General features: G+C 36.5%; 1 protein-coding gene across 5 annotated transcripts in view; it reads right to left on the reverse strand.

Annotated features, from left to right (window-relative positions):
- The window catches only part of CAMSAP2 (calmodulin regulated spectrin associated protein family member 2), a 91,790-nt gene that overhangs the window by 8,631 nt on the left and 63,874 nt on the right, over positions 1-19,285 (reverse strand). For 4 of the 5 annotated variants that reach the window (XM_062580956.1, XM_062580955.1, XM_062580954.1 and 1 more), the window contains 7 exons: positions 12,568-12,661; positions 11,363-11,459; positions 6,192-6,262; positions 5,648-5,717; positions 2,705-4,889; positions 1,458-1,594; positions 695-915 (listed from right to left, as the gene is read on the reverse strand). In XM_062580956.1, coding sequence (XP_062436940.1) covers positions 695-915; positions 1,458-1,594; positions 2,705-4,889; positions 5,648-5,717; positions 6,192-6,262; positions 11,363-11,459; positions 12,568-12,661 — 2,875 coding nt within the window. The remainder of the gene's footprint in view (positions 1-694; positions 916-1,457; positions 1,595-2,704; positions 4,890-5,647; positions 5,718-6,191; positions 6,263-11,362; positions 11,460-12,567; positions 12,662-19,285) is intronic. The other variant, XM_062580952.1, reaches the window with a different exon arrangement.

Raw genomic sequence — 19,285 nt, forward strand, 5'->3', positions numbered from 1 at the left:
GGAGTATTTTAAATTACGCTGGAAGACAAAGGGAAGCAGCCAGAGGAAACACAGCAAAATAACAAGGCTATCTGATCCTAAAACAGAAGGAATCAGTGAGCAGTCTGTTAATTTTTTCTAATTGTGAATTGGCAATACTTCTTCCAATCAATGCAGCAGCTATTTCACATCTAACAGAATGCTAAATTTCTCCTGATTACTGCTGCCAGGCTCTTAACTATACATGCAGTAAACGAGTGAGTGTAATAGAACAAAGACACAGAAGTATAAAGGTAACTTCTATTCTAATTCTGTCTGTATTACACAGGAGCTTAAGTGCTCTTACCTTATAATCACCATTTTATTTATCAATGTCTTATCTCCCAAATGTTATTCATTCTTAGCTCTATAGGTGCAAGAAGAGATTAGTGACTGGGAAGAATATATGAGTGTCTATGAAACTTAAGTCACATACGTTCGTGCTTCTGCTAGGTTTTCATACAGTTAAATATTTTGTTTGTTCATATATGCATGCATGCATAACAGTTAAGTGACACTCATCTTTTCATTTCTATTTGCAAATTTTGCTTTCCAATTTGGTCACATGCAGCTTCAGTTTAGCACAAGACACTATTAAATTCATGTGCTTGTTAGTACCGAAACACAAGCTGGTGTTTTAGCATGAACAGACTCTTTCCACATTAGTATTTGTTACCTGGGGGACCTTTAACTGGTGTTTTAGGTGATTCAATATGATCTCTATGAATAGATTTTGGACGTGGCTTTTTTTGTTTGGTTGAGAGGGAACGTGGCTTTATGACTGTATCCATTTCTTCCATAAGCTTTAGTTGTTTCCTTCTCATATATTCTTGCTTAATGAATTCTCTCCGTGCTCGTTCATCCTCCTTCTTCTGACGTTCTTCTTCTGTTTTGCGTCTAAAAAGATCAACAAATAAATTAAGTAATAGAAACTTTCCTAGTCAACAGTTCTAACCATTGCATTTCCAGTACACATTAGATTTTTGGAACTTTACTGTTCTCAGACATCAGTGACAGGAACTTACTCTCTTTCAATTTTCAGATAGTGTAAGCTCTTTGGTGTGGTGTTACTTGAAAAACCAATACCATGTTTGTTAGCTGAGTGGGTACTGTGTAATTTTGCAGCAAGAAGCCCAAAGTGATGAGCCCTCCCTCAGAATATGAGGCACAGGGATGAGTAGTACTCTGAGGAGCTTCACTCAGGCCAGCAGGGCTCATGTTGAGTCTGAGCAACAGGCTGATGCCACCTGCTGATTTCACAGGACCAGTTGGCCTGTGCCCTCAGATGGGCTCCTCAGCACATCTGGTTCTAGGATTAGTGATAATCTTGGATTAAGACTGACTGCAATTCTTGACACGGAAGTAACAACCTTAACTAAAACAGACATTTTCATGTTCACTGTTACTGATCATTTCCATCGGGCGACGGGATTTTTTACCTTGTTTCTTCCTTCTTATGCTCTAGCTCTGCTTCCAGCTGCTGCTTTCGAAGCAGCGTCTCTCTTTCTCTTCTCAAACGCTTCTCCAGTAATGCTGCTCGTTTCATTGCCATATCATTTTCTGCCTTTTGATCATCCTAAGTAGCAACAGTATTTGAAGGAAATGACTCCAAAATATTAAGATCTCTGAATTCAGTATGATGATGCTAAGGCATTAGAAGCTTAATTCTGTGTATTGGGTTGCAGTATCTGAACATATTTCTGCAGTATTTGAAGTAGGCTTATTTTACAATATTTCTATTAAAACTATTAAAATTTTTAATAAAGGAATTTTTCCTTCCAAAGTCAAACATAAAAGTTAACATTGATATGGAAACCTGCTAGGTGAAATATTCTAGTTCAGAATCAGATCCCACACTGTGCAAACTCCTACATTAAGCTTCAGAAAATTCTACATGTCTGGACATTGAGGTAACTCATCACAAAAAGCAGTAACTATATAGCATATGAAAGTAACTTGTGGTGATCAAGCCAGGTATTTTGTTACCACTGACAAACGCTCTCAGACAAGCAGGGCACACCTCAGACAAGTGATGCAAGATTTTCAGGTATTCCAAGATGGAAATCCAAAATCTTGATGGCTTTCAGTGTCCATGCCACTCTCTTACAATGTGCATTATAGTTAAAAGCCTGCCTAAAAAGTAACTATTTAATAAGACAATAGGGAGTGTTCTCAAATACCAACTTCAAAAGGGAGTCTTAGAAGACTGTAGTCCCTCAGCTAGCCAAGAGAGGGAGAGAGTGTAGTTCAGAGACACTCAACACAGGCATACATAAAACAGGCTAGAGGTACTTTACAAGCTTTCTTTTAAATTTAGAGGTGGGATGGGAAGGTGAGGGAGAAGAATATGAGCATGTTTAAGGGAACTAACACTTACGTTAAAAATAAATCTACACTCAGCATGCATTTTCTTTATCAAAAACCCCAACCACTCTTCCACAACTATGAATGGAAAGGGATGCTCTGGCATGCTTGGAACTGCAGTGCATTAAAATCTGACCATTCTTACAATGACAAGGGCAAAAGATATGCTCAAACGTTTAGAGTTGTAGAATCATCTGCTTTGACTTCAATGGAAAGTTATCACTGAAACACTGCATCTGAATTAAGAAATTCCCTTTCAAAGAGAATTGTGTAGCAAACAAATATCCACTTTTTGGGGGGAGAAAACCCAAGGTTTTCTTACCTTAAAAAAGAATCCACAACACACTTTCTGATCATCCTCAAATTGTTCTCTATCACTCTCACCTTCGTATTTCTCAACCGATACTTCAGCTTTTTCTGGTGGCTTTAAATCTGATAAGGAAACTTCAATTAAGTTAGCTGTTTTGGGAGCTGTTGTTGATAAAACTGGTTGGCTTAGCTGATCTTCATTTGGGGTGAGACAGACAGTTTCCGTAATGGGCTGAGATAATACTTCAGAAACATTAGATTCAAGAGGCTTAATCTTTTCTTCCAACTTCTGTTCACTCTGTTTCAAATTTTTTGGTCCTTCTTCTTTTGCTACTTCCTCTGCAGGCTTGACTTCCTTCAAAAGATTTCCCTTTAACTGAGGTTCATCCATGTGCTCACCATCATCTCCAAAGCAAACAAACGATCTGGTCTGAATGGGAACCTGACTTGGAGAAAATCTTCTTAAACGAGGAAGACTATCCACAGACCGTGGGGCAGTCAAGGTACGATTTAAAGGCGTTATTTTTAATTCATTTGGCCTAGGAGTCCTTTGCATTTTAACAGGAAAAGCAGCATTCTTCCTGTTGGAAGACTGTGGGGACTGATGTGTAGAGCGAGGAGAATCCTGTGCAAAAGACGGAGTCCCCATTTGCCTTGGAGATTTAAACTCCCGAATCTGCTTTTGAGGAGAAGGCTGAGGAGGAGAAATAACCCAAGCCTGCTGTTCTCTCATTTGCATCAACATTTCTTGTTGAAGGGACAGACGTTGCATTTCTTGTTGTAGGAAGTTTAGGGAAGAATTTAGTTTTTCAATAGATTTTGTATACTCTAAGATGTCTCCTTCATTAAAATTTTCTTCTGAGGGGCTAGCTAAATTCCATTGCTTTTCAGCATCCATAGGAGTAGCAGGAGGCTTTAACCATTTGTTGTGAGCACTTTCAGGATTTTCTTTTATTCCTTCTGAAGTCTTATTACTTTGTTCATCTGTTTTTTGAGTTTCTTTTTCTTTCAATCGATTACTATCAGTGAATACCTTCTCATCTTCAGCTCCTGCTGCTTCTTCTCGGAGAGGAGATACTCCATCGCCTTTCTTTTTCACAACGTTAAGAAATGCTGTTCTTCCCATTTTCTGCCTCTGCTTAGTGAACGCAGCTTCAACTTTCTTCTTCTGTGCTTCAATGGCTCGCCTCTTTTCCTCTAACTTCATCCTAAGATGTACCATTTCAGAAGCCAGTAACTGTGTAGTGTCTCTTCCTTGAGGAACAGATGTTTCCTCGGGAATATGAGCCCAAGAAACCACATGAGGAATATTCAGCTCAGACCCTTCTGGCGTAGTTTTCTGCGAACTGCTTCCACTGCTTCGACTATCTGTGTGATTCAACTTCCTGAATTTCTGCTCAGCAAAGCTAGTCATTTTAACCCCTGAGCTTGAAGAAGCACTGCTGCCTGCCTGTGATTTGGTACTTACTGAGCTGGGACAGGGACTCAGTTGATCTCTGTGATTGCTACCTCTTATGTCATAATCCTGAAGAAATTTAGATGGCTCTTCCATGTCAGAGTCCATGCTTACAGTATAATCCCTCAAAGAAGAATCCTCATCCATAGTCTCCGGAATATCTTCTGACGGAACATGTATTCCAGTATCTACTTCCGTATTGTCAGTCACAGGGCTCAGAGCACCTTTCGTATCTGTAACTATATCAGGGGTAGACTGATCTGGTTTAATATTTGAATTCAAGATACTCATTTCCTGATTGTGAAGAAAAAAACCATTTGTGATTTGGTCTTGCTGGATAACTCTGGGAGATTTTTGAGTGTCATGAATTATCTGCAGAGCCTCTTCAATGCTTGGTGTCTCAATCTGATTGCCAAAATCATCCAAAACTGCCCTATTTTGCAGAGCTCCATTTGGAAGCCTGTAGTGGCTGCTCTCATTGGCATTTCTTTGATTTGTAGTGATGGCCTTTGTGTCTTTATGATATATCACATCCGTTTCTTCTTCAATATCTTGATTTTCCTCTTCTCCATTTACTGGCTTGAAGGATAGATTTTTTCTAATATTTTTGGGCATGCGGTTGATATTTACTGTAAGTCCTTCATTGCTCACAGATCTAGTAATTCCTCTATTTGGAGCAGATACTGGAATGCTTTTTTCTTTGTCAAAAGAAATGTCAAATGAAACTCCATGTAATGATGACCTAATTGAGATTAGAATAAAGAAAATAACTGAGAAACTCAAGACAAATAATATTTACAAATTTAAAATGATTTAAAACCTGTAATATTAAACGAAATGCTATGCATATTCTATTTTGACTAGCATCATATGCAAATAACATAGATCAAAATATACAATTAAATAGACTATAACAACATTTTCTTTCAAGCCAGCCAAAATTTTTTATTACTTTGGGATAAACTCAGGACACTTTAGGAATGTAGGACTAGATCAGAAGGAATGTGAGAAAAGGCATGCAATTTGCACTTAATGAGTAACTCATCACTGTAACTCTTACCAGTTTAAATTTAGTTTCCATCTAATAGTTAAAGAGTCTGTGAATGGTCTGATTTAAAAGCAAATCATCTAACCTGACTGTTCTTATTCACAAAATAATACAATTTTAATCATACTGGGCTCATTAGTGCAGTGACTCTAACTACTTGTTGATTTTGATGTTTGAATGTGAGCATATTTAACATCAACTATTCAGATATCCAGAGTAAGAACACCTAACTTCAATGTAAAAAAATGACCATTTATTTCTAGAGTTTGCTTTGTACTATTGAGTTTTTAATCCATGATAGTTTTCCCTTTCTTTCTCTACTTCATTTTCTTAGTTGCTTAACAAGAATTCATGCTAAAGGATTCTGAAAGACCAAACAGTGCAGAGTTTATTACTGTTTATGACCAGCACATAATTATTTTTTAACCAAATCTTATGGTAGGACCACCTACCTTTTCTCTTTGGGCCATGTTCCTACATACCCATCCACGTAAGACATTGATGAGGACCTTCTGATAACTCCTAAGTGAAGTTAAAATAGAACACAAGGTAACTAGCATCAAAAAACACTTTAATATAATCTTCTGTTGGTTTAGTAAATTATTTCCACTATTTAGAACACTGCAATGGCAAATAAGTTTAATTTTAACTCACTGCTTTTATATTGAGGATAGAATTTGAACAACCGAGTGAATTAATTTCATCCTGTGCATATATTATATCCATCATCTCTCAAATAATTTGCAGTTGAATAAATATATTATGCTACAAATAATTGTTGTAAGCCCTGTTCCACACAATCAAAAATATATACAATGTAATAGCTACAAACACAAATGTCATATTTGTACATTTTCTAAGTTATATTAACTCATTCTTTGCCCTTTTATGTATGGCTCTCCCAGTGATTTCTGGAAGAAATATTAGTAATATAAATATTTCTCAGAAGAAAACACTTTGTCTCATTTCCTTGTCCACTCATTTGCAAGTTATTACCTGGAACAGATGAATAAGGTTGCTGGGGTGTATGAAGTTGATGGGATGGTGCATAAGTTGGACTTTCCAATCTATAAAGCAAGAGACATTAACTTAAAAGTAATACATCAAAAGACATATTACAAAAGGGCAACCAGACCTTGCATCCTGTTCCAACACAAAAACAGATTTATTTTTTTGTGAGAGGGTGGAGAGTGAGAAGTAATTCTCTTCATTAAAATATTGGTTTATTTACTAAAAAACACAGTTTTATTACATTTAACTAGACACACAAATACAAATAGAAACCAAAAGTCATTTTGGATGTCTCTTTCACAAACGGACATGGGGTTAAGACTTTTGTAACATGCTCATCTCTTCACTTATTTAATGAAAAGGCTATTATTGGAACATTCTCATTTTTAGGTTTGATTTGGCAACAAAATAAACATAAATGAACAAAATGAGATGGCTCCTGCTGCTCACAAACCTGAGTGACTGCAGCTAATATCACAGTTATGCATCTCTCTCTTCAATTGCTTAGTCTGAAACTTTTAACTTGTGTCTGAACTGCAATATGCACTGGAAACAGATAAAGGAGATTTTGTGATAGATGATACTTTAAAAATAAAACAAATTATTTACTAAAACACTAATTAGAAAGATTTGCTCTGTTTCTACTTGCAGCAGATACTGTTTATTTGGTTCAAAGAAAAGGTCTGTAAAGACTAGCTGTTTTAGTCTTGAGAGATTTCCATAATTCAGTGAGTTAATCCAGTGAGTTCTTCAAGATCAGAACAACAAATATACATGCAAAAAGACGCATGCATTTGTGTGTAAAAATATTTTTCAAGTAGCCAAACTTCAAAGCATGCTAGATTACATCCTTTCATGATTGGAATTTTGTTCTTGGAGTTGAAGAGTGCAGTCCCAAACACTGTCATTCCTTTTTTCAGTCATTAACCTTCAAAATACTGTATTGAATGCAGTTTCTAAAGTTTACTGTAGTAAAGTTTAGAAACTTCAGAAAAGTTTCTGAAGAGTATGTGTGGGAAGGATATTCATTTCAATTTAAGGAAAACATTGTTTTACAATGTACAAAAGCATCTTCTGTAAGTACCTTTAAAATTTTTTAAATAAAATTTCTCATAAATTCTTGATTTTTTTGTACTAGTAATACTACATAGTAGATAATTATGTTTTAAACAATATTTGAGATTTCTGCTAAAATTCTTACATCACAGTTGCAGTGTTTATAAGCTATCTTAAAAGAAAAGCATCCATTCAAAATTTCATCCTGCAGCCTGTGAAAATAAAAAAATCTATATACTTAATTTCCACTCAAGAAAAGACTGATTTTGGCACCACAACTGCAGTTCCACTGTGACCTAAGACCTTGTAACTGCTGTAACTCCCTGCTCTGCGCTGCAGCTGGCTCTCCATGCGATTCTGCTCTGAGTCATCCCAACATGCTACGCCAGCGGGAAAATATTCACTTTTTCCGATAGGGCTGGTTTCCTCTGTCTGTGTGCTGCAGCAATGCAGCACAGGCGGGCGCTGGAGGGACACGCGGTCAGGAAGAGAGGAAGGCCAGGACCGTGGCCTCCCGCGGCCAGGGCAGTCTGAATGCAGCCCCTGTGCTGGGTTTCTAGCCTCCAGGGTAACCTCTCAGGCCTGCTTTGTCATACCATGCAGTGAAGCATTATCAAGTCATACAAAGTACACTGGTTTATGAAGATAGATATAGCTCTCCCTATTACTCACTGACAGTTTTCATAGCACTCCGGAACAAAACCATACCTGTCCCTTGTAGAGACACTAAAACAAACACTGTGATGAGCTAGTGCAAAGGGTTCACAATTATTTTTACTACATCTCTGAACATGTCACATAAAACATAAGCAGTATTACAAACCACGTTCGTGGCAACTTACAGACTTGAGGACCAAATTTGGAATGGTAACAGTGCTAAGAAATATAAAGACCTTTGTGGGTGTTCAAGAATGGAATTCAGACAGCTTATCTTAAAACTTCCAATCCATCCCTCCTTAGTTTTGAGGCCAAAATCGTCTGCACAGACAATGTACCTATTCAGATAAAAGCAAAATCTATTTGGATGAAAAAGATTTTTTGTCAATCACAGCATTCCTCAGAGCAGAGATAAATTCAATGGCTTCAACCGTGGGATTTTTTTTCGGTCATTCAAGGCTACATATTGACTTCTCTCATGTTCTTGTCCAGTATTCATCTAGTAACTTTATTTCTGTTTAAAGAAACTCTTTGCCACAAATGATTACTAACACAAAGCTACGGCACAGAGCTCAGGGTTCTTTATTGCTTTTAAATATAATGGATGTGTAATTTACTACTTTTACAGAATTTCTAAAAGTCTTCTAAAGTCACTGAAGTTTTGTTCATTAAGGGCTCTAAGGGGAACATCAAGTTGTAAGCCACATACAAGTAGTGTTCTTCACTGCAACACTTTCTTTGTTGTGTATGATGGTCACAGTTACAAATCCTTTATTGACTGCGTGCAAATGGCCTTGGGAACCCCCTTTCAAAAGAGACATCCAAAACTAGTGTGTTTCTCGTTCTCCTTGCAGTTTACACTAATATAATTTAATTGTCTACGTAGGAAACACTCCAGATTTACACAGAAAAAGCGATTCAGAATCACAATATTTAATGATAGAAAGAAATATTATTCCCTGCTTGAAAGGCAGCAGAGATTTCTAAATACCAGAAAACAACTGAACAGGATTAGCTGGGCTGACAAAAGTGTTTGCTGGACATCCAGTTCAAACGCTTATTTTAACCTCCTCCTCTGTGTCAGATCATACACAAATCAATAAATCTCTGGCCCTAAATTATAAATATAATGTAATGGCAGCCCCCCATCTACTGTGCTCTATTCAGGCCACTGGAAGGCTTTCTTTCCCCTGTCAAAAGAAAGATTAAAGAAGGCCTAACATGCAATTTCTGCCTATCATCAGATGTATGATCAGCTAGAAAACAAGGAAAACAGGACATTACATACTGCTTCCAGAACTGTAACAGCAATACTAAAAATAATGTTTTACATATATTTACAAAAAATGTAAATAAAGCAAAACATATTTAGTAAAGCAGATGCTCTGGATCCTTGACACTCACAATATTTGGGAAGCTCATCATAGCAAAAGTATTTATTTTACCTTATGTGGCCTTCATGATATTAAGTGCTAACATAATCATGCCAAATTGAGATAATCATTCAGTAGTTTTTCTGCTGTTATCTTAGTTCATTTTGTTTACAACTTTTGGAAACTTTACTATGAATTCAGAAAAAAACCCCACCTGTTTCACATACACAGAACAAACTTTAACTTACAATAACAGTGGCTTCTCATTTGAAAAATTCATACTCAGTATTTGACTACAGCTTCTTCAGACAACAATTTCTTCTGTTGTGTTAAGAAACTAAACTTCTTTATTGGATATCTGTTTCTTAATATCAGGAGTATACTGCCATTTTGATATCTTGGTGCCCTACAGTTACAATAAAATTTTGTAATTCTTCCCCCCAGCTTTTCACTTGCCAAGCACTAGTATTTCATGAATTCCTTTTTCCCTGAAGCAGTCATTTCATTTCTTTGAATAACTACATTTAAGTAACTGTTTAAAATTACCATACTACAAAACCATTTCAAATAGCAAAACCAAATAAATTTTTAAAATGTGGTAGCACAATGTGTGACTGTAATACTCAGTAACGTATGTCATAACTCTGGATGGTGTTGGATTTGAATGCATCTGATGGCTTGAAGGTTACGTATCCAGGGTCAATGATGTCAGTAGCAGCAGATTTGTGTGCTAGGCTGTGTCTTGGGTAACACTGTCACAGAAGCACATTTTGGTCCTTCTCCCATTGCTGCAGATTTCCTCCATATATTTCCCAGGCTACTTTTAGCCACTTAAGTAGTCTCAGGCAGCCACTTTCGGTTAATGACCACTGTAGCTGTCAGCAAAACTTGGATATATTTACTCCGATTCTACATTCATATCACAAGTAGGTTTGAATTTATTGCTTGCTCCTGGTTTTGTTGATCAGCAATCTCTGCTAATGAGTCCAATCAAGTGGCAATAAATTCAATTCCTTTATGTAAATAACTATCCTGAAGACTATACAACATTGGGTCATTAAAAGCTGGTCCATAACCCCAAAATGTGGCTAGTGCACAGCTACTACAACCACAACTGTTTCTAGCCAGAACTATTAGACCTGCACCTTCAAAATTCAAATGAGATTTTCAATTTATGTTATAGGAGTAATATGCTGAAGTTTAAACCCTCCTAGGGATTTAGGAGGGACTGCAGGAATAATTCAATACACAGTGGATAAAAATTAACTTACACTCTAAGTACCAAGCCATTCTTAGTGCTTCTACAGCATGTTTATAAGCCAAGAATCAACCTGGTATCTTGATACAATAAAACATTTCATAGAATGCAATAAATTCTACAGAAGTTTAGGCTTTCAATGAAATCCCCCAGGAGAATGTGGATATACAAATACAAGCTTGTCTTCAGATCATATCCTATCAGAGAACACAACACAGCTCGGCAAGTCAGGAAAAGCCTTCAACCAACCCTACCTCACCAAGCTTTAAAATAATTCAGACAAGTTTTCAGTTGCATAAAATAATCTTTTGAAGCCAAAATAAAGCACAAGTAGCTAAAAGGCATTTAATTTTTTTTTTTTTTTTTGTAAATCTGTCTAGAAGAGTCCTGAATTTTATATTGCAGTAACAAAACCTCATGTTTTGTATTTTCCTTTGTGTTTGTTGAATGCTAACTGAGTTAGCATTCAAACTCAAAAGTGGGGATCCTGAACAGGGTATTTTCCTTGACTACAGTGCTCATCATCCCCATATCGAAACTCAGGAGGACAAGAATCCATGTGATACTTCTCTGCTGAGTGTAAGTGTTTTAGAAACTGGTAAGACAAGAGAGCGCTGCTCAGGTGGCGAGCATTAACTGTATATTATCTGCCATGCAGCAGGAAAGGACTCTCCTTTCCTCAAATTCTAGTTATTGTATTTGGTAATTCAATCCTTCAACACGACAAAAAGGCTTCAAAATTAAATAAAAAATGGGTTTGATTTTGTACAGAAGATGACTGTGAAATAGTACCAATGATTCTCTGATATTACCTGGCTACGAAGTCAGAACCACAAGGACCATCCATGTAATTTCTTCTATTAGCATTCAAACTGTGAGCAGAAGATGCATCTTTTACAGGTTCAGCTGCTAGGAAGAACAAAGCTCAAATTATCATAGTTTAGTATTCTGTTAAAAATCTAAATTAGAAAATTAGTCAGAAATCATCTGAAGCAATCATTTCCAAAGATTTTAAGAATTTTCATTGGCTTTATTTTTTAATTTTTAAATTAAAAGTTACTTTAAATTAAAGTCACTTCCTTTCAACTTGACTTATCAAAAATTCCCTCACTGACACCGATTATGAGAATGGAGAATAAAAAAAAGGACTAGAGAAGGAAAGAAATAACAAATAAAATACTGAAAAAGAGCAACAAAATTAAAAGTGTACAAGAGGTTTTTTGAAATAAATTTTTCTGATTAAAATCCTTTTTTGCCCAAACCCCTAAACCAACTTTTCAGTTAGGAAGTATTATTTTGGTCATATACTAAATTAGTTAACAATATCTTAAATTAGTCAGAAATGTTTAAAAGCTTTAAATCAGATAGTTTGTGCATTATAAAGCACGTGAGCAGAAAAACAAAAAGCTGTAAAAACCTACATGATGGAAACATCTTCCTAGCTTTCAGAGAGATAGTCATGGTATTGCTGTATGAACGTTTGAGTTACCGTGACTCTGCAGTCACTAAGAGATCTCAAAATCTACCTGAAAGGTGGATTTTCAAATATGAGAATTTTCTGACAAAAGGCTGTGCCTTTGCACTCAGGTGCAAAACGTAAGTCTGCAATGGACTATGTTACCACTTCCCCCAAATTTATGGTCCTTTCTCTTGGTACCTTCTTTTCAGCAACATAAGTTTGTCAACCTACATTTTGTTCTTGGCTCCTTGCTATGTTTGTAATGATTGCATGGGCATAAATGGAGTCTAGGCTTGTCCAGGTTACGAAAATTTGCAAGTGACTATATCACAACAATTCACATGTTTTTTTGTAATAAACAACACAATCTACTTATGATTTATGAGATGTGATGAAGATTAATGTGAGGAAAAAGTATGTTTCTCTTCTTTGAGGGGGCGGTACACAGCCAAATCCTGTTAACTGAAATGTACACTGCATTTGTGAACACAATGGCAATTTGAACACATACATATTAAAAACCACATGCATATTAAAAATAATTCTTAATATAACTACCTTGGGGATGCCCAACAACACGAGGTTGTACAAATGAAGGTTTCACCACTTCAAACCACCAGAACAGTTCTGCCATAAACACCATGTAGTTGCTCTACAAAAAAGAAAGATAAATTTATGTCAAGATATAAACCTTAACTGCAAAAGATGCATTATACAACACTCAACATATGTTTCTGTATCTCATCCAGTTTCCATTCTCTTCTCTACTGATTACTTCGATAATATATGCTTAGTGTACCTCTAGAAGGAAATCTGTATTTCTGGTGCTCCCATTACAAAGCTATAAGAGACAAAGTATGGATGTTGTTGGATTTGAACATAGACTTTTTAAAATTAAAAGCTTTAATATTTGGTCCTGTAACCCTTCTGTGCTTGATAAAGCTAGCATTTTTACAGTAAACTACCAGACACTACCTCTCTCTCTATTATTCTTTGAGAATGAAAATAAGTGAAAATAACCTCTCACGGAAAGGGAGAATTCAGAGAAAGTTTTGGAGAAAATTCTGCACTTGCTTAGGCATCTGCTCTAGCCTGCTGCGGTGAGAGGCAGCCTATGGCGCCCGGCGACCCCCAGTGCGGTCAGGCTCAGCTCTTACTGGATTCTTCAGAACGGAGATGGCTGTTACATTTTCATGTGGCTGAAGAACACACTTTGCTACAAGAGATATTAATAGCGCAGTCTTTACACATATGAACTATATTTGCCTAACCAGTTACCAGAGTCTGGGACATTTTTCTGATCTCCAGCACCTTGTTAGCAATAAGGGCTACATTTGGCTCCAAGAAAACCCTGCTGCAGCCTGAGAACTGCAGCTGGGGTCCTGAAATAGCACTCATGTAAAGTCTTTAATTTAAACTTACAAGTAATGAACTGACTCAATTCCACAGAACTCTGTAGGGAAAAAAAGACCTACATACCAATGTACGTGTTAGCTCTTTTCTGAAGGCTATTACAGGAATGTGGGGTGTTGAACATCAGCTAACAGACTGCAGAGTTGCAAGAACATTGAAAACAACTTAGTTGACAGTTCTTAACAAAAATAAGACAAATTCTGAAAAGTAAGATCAGTGGTACAGAGTTTCTTTTTTGTTTGTTTTAGCCATTTTCTGGCTGGTTCAGACATGTCTCTAAGGTTTTAAGTCTTCTGTTATCAATTCACTAGCTATATATGGAGAAAAAAGGTTTTAGTCTCCCACTGGTGATAAGGAATCTCCTTAAAAAAATACACGGAGAAGAAAACTGCTTTGTATTCTATGGTGCATCTACTAATTTTCCACTGAGGTATATACTTGCATAAATAGGCTCACATTCAATGTGTAACTGCACACTGGAGGTTTATGCCTGCAAAGTATCCAATTTAAAAACTGTATCCAGACTATGAAAGATTTCCTTTACAGCTTCACTATGTTTTCAGTTCCTCAAATTTGATGGCTATATTCATTTTATTTCCTTAGAAATGTGTACCCTTGAAGTCTTATAGTGCAAAAAAACATCTGACAAAAATTCTAAAGAGTATCATTTTCTTTCAGAAACAAACCACTGACTTCAGAAGAGTATCTTTAAAAATAAAAATTTGTAACAAAAACACGTAGTAACAAATAGATTACCTCAATTCTCTATCTATAACTTTGAAAATACAGAGTTTTAAAAATATCTATTTGTCACTTTTGATTCAGACTTATTTTCCTGAATATTCCTGTGTAGGTAAGCCTTCACTCCAGGGAAGAGATACGCTTAGAGTGAAAGCTGCTCCTAGATTTTAGTATAGGATGAAGAGATGCCAGAGGTTGCCATAGTTATTAAATATAAGCTATAAAAAGACTAGGAAAAAATCCTGTCTCTGCTCATTCAGCACAATAGTAATTGAATGAGGAAAAACATATAGCAAATCTTTTCCATTCAAACAAAATGTTATGCATAGCATCTTGGTATCACATACTGATTTCTTTAGGAAAGCAACATAAAGAGAAAAGTTAGCCCTACCTTTCAGAAAAAAATACAATTTTTCCTATGCCAGCCATTAATACTTTTATCCTCCTCTTCCATCCTCTCAACTTTTTACTACTTTAGCTTAACATTCTGTACTATAAAAGATTAATTATAGAACAGTCACACTTTTGTCTTCTATGAAAGAATATTGCATTTAAACACCCTGGTTTTTTATTTGTTTGTTGAAAAGCTGTGTTTAATAGTACGATTATTTTATGAAGAACACTGATTCTTTCCAAGAACATTTGCTGTGCAGTCCTGAGCTAATGAAAGACAGCTTTGTGTTTCCAAAATCACCAAGGCAGTATTTACTGAAGCAAAAATGAAACTGTTGGCTGCACAGCCTGCTTAAAACTCAGGCTACTTTAGATGTCTGATGGTGATGTAGAGGCCTAATTTCAATGTTTTTTTAATATTTTTAGGTGTAATCTAGATACACAGTCATATGTTTCAGCTCAATCAATGCACTTGCCTACATGATTGTCATGTATCGAATGCACCATTTAATATTTATAGCTCTTTGGTCATCACTGACTATGAATAAATGTCAGAGTACTGTTGATGTTTCGTGTACCCCTTGTACTCAATTTATATTTAAACATATAAAACAAAACTTTAAAAATCTCACTCCAGCTACAGATACTGATCTTTGCTTCTCTAGCTACAAGCAGTAGGCCTTTCTGGTCACTCCTCGCAAACATGATGAAAGGTGGGCAGCGTCTTTCAAATGACAGAGGACTTCAGCGGGTGCAATTAGTACCAAGGGAAAAGCACTCAGGCTTGGGGACTGCAGTACATATTATATTTTTCTGGAGTAAGATCAACCCTCGGAAAATAGGGGAAAGATGTTCTTTAATTAACACATTAACATATTTGAGGGTAACCTGGACTCTGCCTTTTCTCTCAAGTGATTTGTAGTCAGAAGGGGACGTTAATAATCAATAAGGAAGACAGAGGATGAGTATTCTTTTTTTTTTTTTGGGGGGGGGGGAATAATTGTAGGTCTGCCGTAATACTACTACACTCAAGGTTAGAAAGAACATAGATGTTATTTTCAGAGATTTTGCCCTGATTATATCAGCTAAGCTTCTAATAACTTGTCACATGATTATCACATGCACTTACACACAGAACTGTTCAGAAGCATAACAGTATTTTAAGAGTATTTTTAAAATACTAAGCTGTGAACACAGTTCAGACGGGTTAAAAATACTGAGCAGCAGATGGCAGACTTGCAGCTTCATATTTACTTTAATCTGCTAAACATTCTGATTTAATTTTTTCAATTTTATATTTTTACCTTATTTGCAGGCTATTCATTAGTTGGAGGTACTAAAATGTATGACTGGTTATATTTTATCTTATTATTTATCTTATTTTATCTTCTGATACTGTACAATAAAAGTCCTATTGTTTAGCAGATTTTGGAAGATCTTTTTTGAAAAAAAAATGATTTCCCCATTCTGACTATAAAACCTAACATCATTACTTGCTTCTGTAATAAATGCAGATATCAGCTAGTCTGTTTAATAATAATCTATATAAAACTGATAATTTTTTTCCTTTAATACCTCTAATTCCCTCCTCCACAATTTTAGAATCAAGAAGATTTTTTAAATCAAACTAGCTAAATCAACATAAATTATGAACTTTTGGGGAATACACAGGAACAGTATGGTCAATCTTGTCACTTAAAGTAAATTACATCCCTTTTAATATTTGTAGGTTTTAGATCTGCACATTTAGAGAATAATAACTACATAATACAGATATATAGCCACATATAATACAAATAACACAAATCATCTATAATCAAGTTTGAATCCCTTAGATTTGAATGAAGTGTGGTCATATTCATATTTAGGAATTTTCTCAAAATGATCACAAAAATACACCGTAACATTCACATCATGATGAACATTAAAATCTCTATTCAGTAGGCCAAGGAAGTAATCTATCTCAAATGCAAATTCAAAGGTTATATGCTATGAGATACAGAGGTGTTGAAACTGAGGAAATTTGGAGTGTTTCACACTCTCTGGACAAGGCTAAATGCCAATTCTGCGCATCATCTACGTACTACAAGCTTGTCGTATCTCCTGCCACAAATTAATAAATGCCACTGCTACTCAAGTTGAAAACTCCAATATGCCATATTTCCCACCAGAGCAAAGCAGTGGGACTGCTGCCCAATTAACACCAGGGAAAGAAAATAACTCTGCTTCCCTTTAAATAATGACTCAGGAACATTTGGTCCCCCTTAGGGGGGCAGTCTTCCCTGGTTGAATCTTTCTTTTCATTCCTGATCTGGAGACATTTTAAACCAGCTAGCTAGGAAGCAGGTCCCTGGACTAATTCCCACCGTACGCACCTTACTGCCTTGCCAAACACAGCCAGCTGCTCTCCCAGGTCCTTAAGGAGTCCATATGTGCTGTCATGTGCGCTTAAACTGCAAATTCAGGCTTGCACTAACAGCCTGATCTGCAGTGGTTTTTCATTGAGACTGGAAGGAAAGCTGCACTATGCTGGTGGACAAAGTGTAGCTGTTAATTTCTAGAGCTAAATTATTTGTCATATTTGAACAGTATTTTTCACATCTCAGGAGGACATAGAGCTAACTATAGCTTTAACTCACGTTGTTAATGAAGTCACCATCAATGTTACATCAGAAAGCTCAACTGTGCTCATACACAATAAATATATGCAATAAATATAAGATAAATCTTTACATTTGTTTGCTTTTTTGCCCTTATCCTCCCAACTCCCTTCTCTTATATTCAGTTTTATCCTAAGTTAGAACTGAATTTTCCAGGTATTCTGCAGGGGGAAAAAAAGGAAGTTGTGGCACTGCAGCCTCTCTTCATTTTTTACTGGGGCCTTGACAAGGCAGATACTTGTTCTGTCTCCTCTGGTTAGCAACTAAGTGCAAAAATAAGATAAATATTCCACGTGCTTAGCTGTGAATCTACATAATTTAAAATCTTGCTCACATTCAGGTCATCGGAACATCTTTCTTACATGACTGACAGCAGTTACTTCTCAGAATTATTTCAGTTCACATTCAGAAAGCTTTAATTCTCCCGAATAAAAGCTCCTTTTTTGTGTGTGTGAGTTTGTACGAATATGCTCTCTAGGTAACAGAAAGCAGCAAGCCAGAGGAGGAAAGGTACATGCTGAAAGGGAAAATCTCCCCAGAATGGATCCAGAGACCACTGGTCCCGGTGAACCTCGAGAACTGATACACTCAGAATAGCAGGGGTCAGCCAGACCCGTACAAGGCCACCAGCACACCCCAGTGTCCTAAACGGGTTGGGTAACCCCCACCACATCCAAGAAGGCAGTAGCTGCTACATGCAGATAAAGACTACAAGATTATATATACTCCTAATGAAATGAGACCCCCTGAGGGTCTTCTACGAACACCTTCCTAAAAGCCACTGGTGCGCCAGTATGACCCTGTACTTCTGAACCAACAGCTGGGCAGGTGAAGACACAGGTGAAGAACACTAGCTCCCAGCTGCTGCTCCAACCCAGTAACAACGAGTAAGCAAGCATGTGAACTGAGTGAGGGAATAGGTGAATGCAATGTGTGAATAGTTACCTGCTACTGATGACGGATCTGTTCTGTTTTTAATTAATAACCTTTCCAAAGACTCAGATATAGGAACACTTGCAGCAGGTAATAATTAACTATGTGTCAATTGATCTAATGCCAAGTTCCTATGTGAGCTCTCCATCCATGGTAAACATGAAATGATTCAAGATACCTCTCAGCACCTCTTTGAATTTTACCTCACAATAACTTGTTTCTAGGTCTGAACCCTATGTTCCTACTAGAATAAACCAGCAGACAATGATCTTAAGCTTTAAGAATGAACTACAGAACTAAAGATGTTTTTTTCCTCCTTTAGCAAGGCTTTCAATATTTATCTCATGTGACAAATACAACGTGTGGGAAGTGCTCTTCCTTTCTCTGTAGAGACCATACATGTCCTTTACGATATCCTTTCAGGAATTATACATTCAGTAAGACCTTTATTCAAGCCCCTAATATTACATACTGACTAATTACACTGCAGCACTAGTCAGCTAGTATGCCAAAGCAATGAAGAGGTCTCTACAGTTCTGCCAGGCAGCTCATGCTGCATGTGAGGGCACTCACTTTAGGGAAGTTCTCATGTTTTCACAAACTTACTCTTTGGACAGGCAGAGCACATCTCTGTCAAGACAGAATGAGATGTCTCCTAAGATAGCTCTTTCAGATCTGTGTCATCTACCTGATACAAGTGAAGAATAATATTAAAAAAAAATCCTGTCTCAGGATAAAATTGCATGTAGGAGAAGGGCTAAAAAAGCAATTTGACACAACCAAAAAGAAATCCAAAGTTTTCTCTCCTTTCTTGTTGTTAAATATGTAGGGAGGACTCAGAAATCTTTTTGATTATTTTTAGGTCATTTCTCTCTATTTCCCTGTCTCAAAATAAAACAAAAAAAAATTCGTTAGGCCCACATGGTGGTGATTTGAACATCATGGAATGTATTCAAATACTTTTTTCTTTATCATCCACAGCCCTACTTTAGTGACCATCTTATGATGAACTTCACAAACATATTTTTCTTAGAAGAGGAGAAGTGGGTAAATGAGGGGCAATTTTTTTTTTTTTAACTTCATTTGATTTGGACACATTAAAGTTATCTAGAAATCCAGACAAAGCCTATTTTCTG

Source organism: Rhea pennata, chromosome 8, assembly GCF_028389875.1.
Source record: "Rhea pennata isolate bPtePen1 chromosome 8, bPtePen1.pri, whole genome shotgun sequence".
NCBI lineage: Eukaryota > Metazoa > Chordata > Aves > Rheiformes > Rheidae > Rhea > Rhea pennata.